Raw genomic sequence first — 10612 nt, forward strand, 5'->3', positions numbered from 1 at the left:
TCTATCAAAAAAATCTTTCAATAACTCCTTATGAATCTCACAATTTTTATTATATATTTTTCATCTTTCCTTCATATTTTACCATATATATAATTATTTTTAAAAAAAAAAATTAAATTCACAAAATTTTATAATATTCTCTCCTTTATTTTTCTCTTTTTATATATATATATTATTTAATATTTTTATTTTTTTAAAACAGAAATCAAAAAACATTTAATTAAAAACAACGAAGAAATGACTCCGTGAATCTCCCACTATAAGATAGAGCTCTTTCATGGCATCCACGTCACAGTGGAAGCTCCATGGATGCTCTTAGAACTTTAACTTTCCTTTCCTGCATGCTTTGGCGAAATCCAGAAAGATGAATAACTAAAAACCAAAACTAATGGATGCTATCTATTTTGTCAAATACAAGTAATGCAGACACAGAAATACATAATCTCACATAGACATTTCTTTGGTGCATCTAATTTCTGTTTATATTTAAGCCTCAACTACTTTGTCAAATGCTAACCTCAGCCGAATAATACCACTCCAAAGAACTTTGTGGATTAGTTGGCAAAAGAATCGTCTTCTAGAGTTCTTTCAAACGGTCTGAAATAAGAGTCTCCAATGTACAGTACAAAACCTGAAAACAAAAATGATTTCTTAATAGCAAATTTGCAATTGTAGCTGGAATCTCACAGAGGATGTCTGTAAGGGAAAATTTAGTTGGGATATGATGCATGCCAAACCATACCTCCGCTTGAGCCTTCAATTTGGAGGTTACATATAGGGTGTAATTCACCAAATAACGAGTCTGCAGTTGCTGCTTCTTCCTAAAATATCTCCCATAGCCCTGAGTTTAAAGAAGCCATTTCTTCTCTCAGTAGTTTAATTCATTCCCTCAGATATCTCAATTCTTTTAAGGTGTCTCCAGTATTGCCGTATGCTTGTATGCCTAATGATGCCCTCATTCTTACATAACTTAGTGAACATTAACGTGAAGTGATCTAAGTTGTTGAATGGTCTCCTCAATCGACACCTTTGGCATTTTGAATGTCTCATACACTTCACTCTTTTATATTATGCCTTCTAAGAATAGTTGTCTATCAACATGCGCATGCACATTGCTTCACCATTTTTCAGAACTAGAGAAACTCAAATAATCTAATCTAAAATTTCCTTGATGTAATATGTTATTTTCCTAAAATTGATATTTTTCTGCTATCAAAACACACAATGTACTCTCTAGTATGTTGCGTTCATAACAAATCTTTTTGGTTCAATTCAGATCATGAAGACTTTTTCACTAGCCTAACCAAGCAACATATGCCATAACTGGGTTACATCTGTGCTAGACAAGGATGAGGTTGACATTAAAATAAAACTACTAACTGTAGTATGACAGTACTATCTAGAAAACATTGCTTGTCATATTCCTTCTTTCCTTCATGAATACACAAACCTAGAGAACTCTATCTGGATCCGTACACATGAGTCCTCTTGCATCTAGTGCATTTAAAGAGAGAATTTCTCTTCAAGTAGGAAACATGCTGCATCCAAGATCATCTATACTCAACAACATGTCTATACTCAACAACATCTTAGCAAATTTGATTAAAAAAATGTAATTTGATCTGCAAGCATTCTTAGTTCTGGTCTTTTGCTTCTTCATTTATGTTTATGCATCAAAATCAAGGCATTCTTATGTTTATGTCCTTAGAATCTTACCATCCCTTCATCCTAATAATTTCAATAGGACTTCTATGTTATTATCTGACATTAACTATGATTGGCCAATCAACTTGTAGGGGGGAAAAAACTTTTTAACTGTTGGAGTCTAACGAAGTCCCATTATTCTAAAATACAACCTACTTTGGCCCAATCTGATAATCTGATTGACCATACAAAGGTCAAAATCAAGTAGAAAAGTCTCAAATACCTTGACTACACCAATAGGGAGTTGAAATGCTAAACATGGAGATGAACAAGATCAACAAGATCAACAATAAAGTTCACTTCTCAAAACACCTTGACCACATGCACTTTTGTATGCCATAAATTTGTGCGATCTAGACATTGTACACTTATGAAAAACCAGCTGATTAGAATCAATATTTGAGTAGATCAGACATGTTTGTATTTACCATTAGTCAACATGCATATCAAAGAATCCAAAGCATGAATGCAGGATAGTTCATGATCAAATGGTCTTATATGTTACAAGCTCAATGATGCATCCTAAGTACTTAGTGATTTTTAACTTTTTCTAGTGCTAGCTAATTTATGCTAAACCTATCACTTCATGAAATTAATGGCATTCCAAGGACATTGATCCCTTTCATTACTATGGCATTTTAATTATCACTGGAGGAATCTCAAATGTTCTATCTTTTGGATGATTAATTCCATCATGAATGATTTTTACAATTCTTTCTCCAAAAACAACTAGAGAGTATAAAAATATTCCACAAAAATCATGTTATCATTGTAAAGTGGATAGGTGAAGGGAACAAGTTTATAAGACCCCAATGCAAGATTCCAAAATTGAGCAATTATTCAATGTAGCTTACCTTAGACAATAGTTTTCATGAACAATGTCTTAAGAAAGTTGCAGAATAAGATAAACAGCCAATTAGTTGGGTAAGGAAAATTTGCATAAAGTTAGAAATTAGAGCAGCTCAGTCACTAACCAATAGACTAGATGATTATCCTTTGATCAGCCAAACCTTTTAATCTCAACCTCCTCCTAGAATACTTTTTGAGATACTTATCTGGTATTGATATATCATCCTTTTGTAGCAACTCAGTTTTTTCCAGGACATCTCTCCGGCAAATTGACGGATACAATACGGAGGCACATTCTTTCTTCCTCTCACAATTGGAAGCAAGGCAGTCCAAATCATGGTCTTCACTGTGGATCTTAACAACTTTACTAGAACTGCTTCCTTGATCCTCTATCAAAGTCATATCGGCCTGACCATCTATAAGATCATCATCCATCAACTTCTTGTCCTTGGAACATGAAGTACCATTTGATCCCTGGCAAAACTCAGTTGTGGCTGTCACGACCTCAGAGAACTTATCCTCCAAGCATTTATCAACTGTTTTGCAAAATTTTCGACCTCCTAAATTTCCAGCCCTGCCAATTCGATCACCATGATTCGCACACAATTTCAGATCTAGAGAAGCACCACCTGAACTCCTCGAGATCCTCCTTGAACCATTGATGGCCAGATGAAGCTGGAGAGCTACTTCTTCATCGGTACACGAAGCCACATATGTATTCCGCTCGGGAGTTTCCTGCTTGGTCACGGAAACAACACCAGATGCATAACTCGCCCTCTCGGCGACACCTTTATCTGCAGTTATCTTCTCGAAACCGTCCTCCCTAAACCTAGCGTTTGTATCGGTCTTTTCCGCCACAAAGCTTGATTCCGTTGCCAACGTCCCCTGACAGATCCTGCTCTCCAGAACCAAGCTCCTTCCGCAACGTTTAGGAATCGCACAGCAATCGATGCAGATGAACGATCTTGGATTGAGGCGCCAAGGATCGACGGATCGGTGCTCAAGATCGCCGCATCGGAGATGAACTCTGCAGGAACAGCGGGGGCAGAAAAGGCAGCGTTCAGAGTCGGCGACGGGGGAGAAGCAGTAGGAGCAGACGGCTGCAGATTTGACGCTGGCGAGACAGACACCGCAAAGGAGGACCACTCGCCACTGGGATCGGAGATGTACGAGGTGATCTCCTCCCTCCTCGTCGGAGGGAAAGCGACGGCCACAACCATGGCAGAAAAAGAAGTCCGGAGTTTGCTGAGTCTTGTTTGGGGGACGGAGGGAACAGGAGGTTGCGGAGGAGGCAGCGACGCCGTTTTGGGGGAACAAACGAGGGGAATTAGAAGAAGAACGGCCGAGGCCGTTAGCTCTCTTCTCGCCTCTTCCTCTTCCTTCAACCATGAGTGGGATCTTCTTCTTCCCTTCTTCTGGGGCAAACAACGCTTGGCATTTCTCTTCTCTCGCCTTTGATGCCTTCTTTGTCTTCAGCCGTTGCCCTGTTCGGCGTTAAGAATCTAGGGCAAAATATTCTAGTGCGATTACAAATAGTCATACATGTGATAATTGCATTTGCCAACAAAGTTTTTAATAAATCAAAATATCGACTTTGTTAATATTTAAGAAAAATAAAGTAAGTATGTTATTAATTATGTTTATTCCAATGGTATAAACACCTCTCATTTGAAAAATTGGACGGAAAAATTAAATGAAATGAAAGTTACATTCGGTAGTTAATAATTAGGTAAATGAGTTTTAATTTAAAGGTGAAATTACTTACTTTTTAAGTTAAATATTATAACAATCAAATTTTATCCAACTATATAAATCTTTTTAAATCATTACATTTTATCTATTATTATATCATCATTTATATTTAAATAAATTTTATCTTATTTTATTATTATTAATTAAGAATTTTTAATCTTCCTCTTCCTCTAAGTACATATTTGTATCATCTTAAATCTATCTTTTCAGAGTTTTATGTCTACATATCACTTTAATATGATCTCTGTAAATATATTGTCATATATTTGTATCATCTTAAATATGTCTTTTCGGAGTTTTCCCTCAATAAATACAACTTCGACTTTCTCTTTAATGCTCTCATTCCTTATTTTGTTCATTCTCGTATATCCACACATCCACTTTAATATGCTCATCTATGCAATTTTCATCTTCTGCTCATGTGCTTGAATTATAGTCCACATTCAGAGTCATATAATATAGCAGGTCTAACCATCATTTTGTAGAACTTTCTTTTAAATTTTAGAGATATTTTACGATCACATAAAACATCTGACGTTAACCTTTATTTCAATTGTGATATAAGACATCTCTCTCAATTCTTCATCCTAAATATTTATCTCTCTCAATTCCTTCATCATTTTGTAAAAATGATCCTAAATATTTAAATATATCAATTCCAAAGAATTTGTCTTCTTCTATCTTAAAAATTGTCTCATTACTTCTAATATTACTAAACTTAAATTCCATATATTCTATCTTTACTCTACTAAGCTAAAACTTTTCAATTTTAATGTTTTCTATCAAAATTCTAATTTAACATTTACTCTTCATCTACCAAAATAATATCATCTGCAAACAATATGCACTGCAGTATTGTGTCTTAACACAATTAAGTGAGTTCATCTATGATTAATGAAAAAAGACAAGAATTTAGAGTTAATCTTTGATGTAACTCAATATTTATTAAAATTATTTTAGTTAATCCGTCTTAAATCTTCACTTTAATTGTTACATTCTCATATATATCTTTAATTAGTTCAAAATAAATTACACTAATATCTCTTAAAATAAGTTGGGCTAATATCTCTTTTCTAGCTATTCAATATATACTTTCAAGATAATTCTATTGTTAAATTGAATCCTTAATTTGATGGTATTTCTTGTCGTGTGCTATTTTATTTTTTTTAGGAAAATTATAACTTTTATTAGAGGTAAATGTTAAATTATAATATTTCCATCCAAGCAAGAAAATTCCCACTCTCCCAGATAAGCGAAGAGGGGGAAGAAGATGCAAAACGAGCAATATTATACGCCACAAAATTTATGGATCTTCTGACATGTTGTAAGTTTATGGCTTATGTCACATCCATAAGTCTTTGAATTAGCCGAATAAGAGACCCTATGCAATGAAGGTACTCATCAACCCCTATGATTGCTTGTACAATGATTAATGAGTTAGAAATAATTCGGAATCTTTGCAGCCCTCACGAGTAGGCAAACCTCACTCCTTCATGGATGGCTATGAGTTCACCCTTTGTCACTAATGATGGTGCTAGAATACTCATCCCAAAAGAATAAAGTTTACTTCCTTGGGAGTCTCTCACCACCCCTCCTACTCCATATTTGTTCAACCTTTCATTTACACACACATCACTTTCACTTGCAAAGTGTCCGATGGCGGGGTCATCCTAAGTGGAGGCTCTAGTTAGTTAGAGATAGTATATTCGGATTGTAATTTCATATTAGACTCCTGATAATTATGCAACAGACTATCATGCCAACTTAAGTTGTGTCTTAGCACTTTCCTGTCATTCCCAAATATGGTTTCCATTTGATATTGCCAAATGCCCCATGCACAAGTGGTCAACCTCTCAAAAGTCATTTTGTCTGTATAGGTTTGGATTCAAAGGCAGCTATCTAAGTGTTGGTGTCTTGGAGGGTTGACACAATTTTCCAGATGTTAGTTTTCTTCCAACATTCCTTTACAGAAATAGGAATAGTACGTGCATGAATTGTAATGTCTCCATGAAATCTACATGGCAGGCATGATTCTAAGCATGGCACATGACATTGGTTCAAGTTAGCTAAAGCGGGGATAATATCATTCAATAGGTGTCACTAAAAAAACTAAATTTTAGGAGGTATGTTTAGGCTCCATATGAACTTCCACCACGCTCCCAATGAATAATTCGATTAGTTTTCTGATGGTGATAGTATATTACATGCTGCCTTATACCCCCCTTCTCTCAAACTGTGTACTGCCCCTTACTATCAAATCTCCAAAATTTAGTGTTCAGCTCATCAGATGAAAGTAGGGAAATTTTTAAAATTTGTTCAGCATAGTATAAAGCAAACTTTGATCCAAAATTAACTCATTCCACATCCCCTCTAAGATTAAAGAGCACATCCTTTGGTCCTTCGTTATCTGCATTGTAGTATCAATTACACTTTAGCATTTCGATAGCCACTTGTTCTTCAATATCCTTGCTATTTTCCCATCCCCGATATGCCAAAGCAACCCCTTATCTAGCAACTCCGAGCAGTGAGCGCCAAACAAAGGAAGGATTATTTCCTAGAGGGAATGCATTATATCTATGTGCTTAAAGTATCATGCCTTAAAAACACGAGATAACAAAGATTGTGACTGTCGAATCATCCTTCAGATTTGCTTAACTAGTAGCGCTTGATTAAACGGGATGAGTAGTCAAAATCCCAACCCACCCAAATTCTTCGACACATAAAGTTTGTCCTATTGCTTCCAGTGCATATACTTTTTACCATTATCCATTCCCCACCAAAACTTCACACACTCTATTTCAATCTCATCACATATACTAAACATGGTATACAAAAACATGACATTGCATAGGTTGGGATAGCTTGCGAAACTAATTTGATCAAAACCTCCTGCCACCCACAGAGAATTTTTGTGCCCCAACTTTTTATTTGTTTCAAGACCCGCTCTTTAAGGTAGGCAAATTGCATTCTTTTACTCCAGATTGAGAACATCGGTAGGCCCAAATAAACTTCATGACCTTGAACTACTGGTATTATGAATATTATTTTGATCACTTCAATAGTGTCTATAGGGTTATTTGAACTAAAAGACAGTGTTGACTTTTGAAAGTTTATCATCTAACTAGATGTGATCTCATATTTCTTCAAGTAATCCCTGATTTGGAGCTATCTTGGTCCTTTGCCTTGAAGAAGATAAGGCTATCATCAGTGAAGAAAAAGGAACGAGATTAGTGGGCAAGAAGCAACGATCCAAACTCCTTGAAATTCATTGTTTGTCTCCATAGCTAGCTGTGAGCATTGCGAATAAACCCTATGCATAAATCATAAATAGATATGGAGATAAGAGGTCTCCTTAACGAATACCTTGTTGTGGCCTGATTGAGCTAAAGACTCCATTGTTCAAGACAAAGCTATAATTTATTGAAGTCAGGCAATTCATAATCTTGTCAATCCACATTGGTGCAAACCCGAGTCTGGCCATCATTGCTTTCAAGAACGACCATTCAGTTCAATTATAAGGCTCGCTCATATCAAGTTTGAGGGTTGCATATCCCTATTTTCCTTTTTCGTGATTACGCATCCAATGAACACACTCAAAACCTAGCATGATGTTATCACTAATTAGCCTACTTAGTATAAAAGTGCTTTAAAAATCATCAATGATCTATTCTAAAGTTAGTGGAGGCAGTTAGTGAGCGCTTTAGCCACTATCTTGTAAATAACTTGGCACATACTTATTGGCCGAAATGTTAGTTAGAGCCCTAGAGTCAATCATTTGATGATTGTATTATGAACTTGTTGTATCATATTCTTATATAAATAAAGGCATTTGTTTTGGTTATTATACTTACTTGTATTGGTGTCAAATAACTAAGTATAATAGCGTCCTTGAGTAGAGAGTTCTTACCTATATCAATCGGTTAGTTGAACCGATAGTAAGATGATATAGGGAACACTACTCTTAATCATTCCTAGTCGAGTATTAACATTCAGGGACAATGTTAATGTGATAAGACTAGCATGTAGGTCAACTCGATGACTTGATCTCACAAGTCATGGATATAGAGATATCAAGTTGACACATGGGTATGCATTGGAGAATGTATACTGAATGACTCGCCATGAGAAAGTATCATGGATCGTTATATGAGTGTCATATACTTTCTCATGTGGCTATTAGTATGACTACTAGTCCTTGGACCTGAAGTCATCATGGATCCCTACATAAGGAGTTATGTACTTTGGTTTCGTCAAACGTCACCCGTAACTGGGGGGACTATAAAGGCGATTACTAGGTATGTAACAAATTATGCAGAGGGATGTGAGTGATGTAGATGGGATCTATCCCTCCTATATGACGGGAGCGACATCAATATTCTTGATAGAGTGAGACCACGAAGTGCATGGTCATGCCCAAATGAGTCAATATGAGATATTGAGCTCATTTGATTGAGTGAGTCTACTTGGAGTTCAAGATTTAGATTGGTCAAAGGATGACACGGTCTATGTCTCACATTGATCAATCTAGATGTCTAGGATAGAAGGACACTTGTCATATATTGTGAGGAGTCACAATTAGTAGTCACAAGGTGATGTTAGATCTCAACATTTTTATAACTTGGGTAGTAATGATGTGTTGCTAGATACCGCTCATTACTTATGCTTCTAAATGGGTTTAGGAGCATTGCCAACGTTATAAGAACCTATAGGGTCACACACAAAGGACAATTAGATGGAGATTAGGTTCATATGATGAACCAAGAGGATTAGGTTCATGTGATGAACCAAATTGGATTAAGAGTAATCCTAATTGTACTAATTGAGTTGGACTTAAGTTGATTCATGTGTTCAATGAGTCTAATTTATATTATAACTCATTGAATCAATTTAATTAAATGAATTAGATTCATTATATTAAATTGGCTTGAATCAAATAGTTGGATTAGATCAACCATGAGAGTTATAATGTCAAGTTTGACTTGACTTGAGAGGAAGAGGAAAAGTCAAGTTTGACTTGACTTTATACCACATCATTTGTGAGTTGGCATTAAGTGGTCAATAATGGTGTTACACATCATCATGTTTAGAACATGTGTGTGCCACCTCATGGAGGTTACAAATCTCCTCCTCATTTTAATGGCCACATTAAATGAGAGGAGGTTACAATAGTGGCCGGCCACTTATTGTGTGGAATGAAATTTATTTTTTGATTCAAGGCATTCAACTCATCTTCCTCCTTGCTCTCATTCTCTTCTCCCTCTCCTCTCTTGACCGAACACTCCATAGGTGCTAGTACACCTTTTGTTTGGCCTCTCCACCTAGTTTGTTCGTGTGGATACACATAGAGGATCGTACACTTGATGATCTCGAGATCCGGCGAATCTTTAAACGAGCGGGATTGCGAAAGGGCTTCGCATCAAGGGTAAAACTTCTCCTAGTGTAGATCTAGGCTTTAGTAAACTCGTACATGTAATTTTTATTTTATAAACTTCGCACGGATCCGGTGGCATGGGAGATTCGAGGTTTTCGCAACGCGAAAAAGCGGTTTTTGCGGCTCGAAAATTCCAACAATGGTATCAGAGCCACGTGCGAAGTCTTGTATGAGTTTATTTTGTATTTTTATGAAAAAATATCAGTTCTGTAATATTCTGTAAATTTCCTATTTTTATAGTTTTTATGGGTATTTTTCTCATAGAAGCGAAGCACAAGTGTTTCGACACTTGTAGGTTTCGACTACCGAGAAGATTTTTCCAAAACGGTAAAGTTTCGCCCCAAATATTTTTAGGACAGCGGGATAAGGCGCTGTAGGATCGCTAAGGAATACTCGCGATGGTTAGATCGCGGGTAGGGGCGCTGCCCCTGGCCCCGCAAGGGGATTCGTTCCGCGATTGCGCCCGAAAACCCGCTAAACGGAACCGCCGGAAATTTTACTCATAAAAATTGTAAAAATTATAGTAAAAATTACAGAAAATTATAGAAAATACATAATTTAGAATTATGTATCATTTTGTGATAGTCATGGCCCCAAAAGACCAAATTTGATTGAAAATGTGTTGTAATTCATAATACGGCCTGCGTACCGTCATGTGATGTGCGTGTTGTATATTTGATTCGCGACCTGTGCGTCGTGCCTTTCTCTATTTTATATTCTTGTTGTAAATTAGTTTAGACTCGAATGTAACTCAAGTTTCAAAAATTGTAATGTACAAAATTGGAGTGGTGGAAGGTCCACTCGAGACGGAGTTACGATGAGGGCGCGAGCAACACAAGGTGGTCAAAGGAAGGAGCTTGAGAAGTTATTGACATT

At 36.3% G+C, this 10612-nt stretch overlaps 1 protein-coding gene across 2 annotated transcripts; it reads right to left on the reverse strand.

The window, feature by feature from the left end:
• Positions 1-365: 365 nt before the first annotated feature.
• Positions 366-4061, reverse strand: LOC122001004. Of its 2 annotated transcripts, XR_006117268.1 has the most exons (3): positions 2679-4061; positions 743-841; positions 366-631 (listed from the first exon to the last, which is right to left on the reverse strand). XR_006117268.1 is itself a non-coding variant. In XM_042555536.1 (2 exons), the coding sequence occupies exon 1, from the start codon at positions 3940-3942 to the stop codon at positions 2686-2688; it is 1257 nt and encodes a 418-aa protein (XP_042411470.1). In that variant the 5' UTR covers positions 3943-4060; the 3' UTR covers positions 366-631; positions 2679-2685. The 2 variants fall into 2 exon arrangements, 1 of the variants encoding a protein (XP_042411470.1); XM_042555536.1 differs by lacking the exon at positions 743-841 and having other exon boundaries at positions 2679-4060.
• Between the last annotated feature and the right edge of the window lie 6551 nt (positions 4062-10612).

This window comes from Zingiber officinale, chromosome 7A (assembly GCF_018446385.1).
Source record: "Zingiber officinale cultivar Zhangliang chromosome 7A, Zo_v1.1, whole genome shotgun sequence".
Classification (NCBI taxonomy): Eukaryota; Viridiplantae; Streptophyta; class Magnoliopsida; order Zingiberales; family Zingiberaceae; genus Zingiber; species Zingiber officinale.

Bases quoted from the DNA above. Each gene is read 5' to 3' on its own strand.
- LOC122001004 (XM_042555536.1), bottom strand. From the start codon at position 3,942: ATGGTTGAAGGAAGAGGAAGAGGCGAGAAGAGAGCTAACGGCCTCGGC.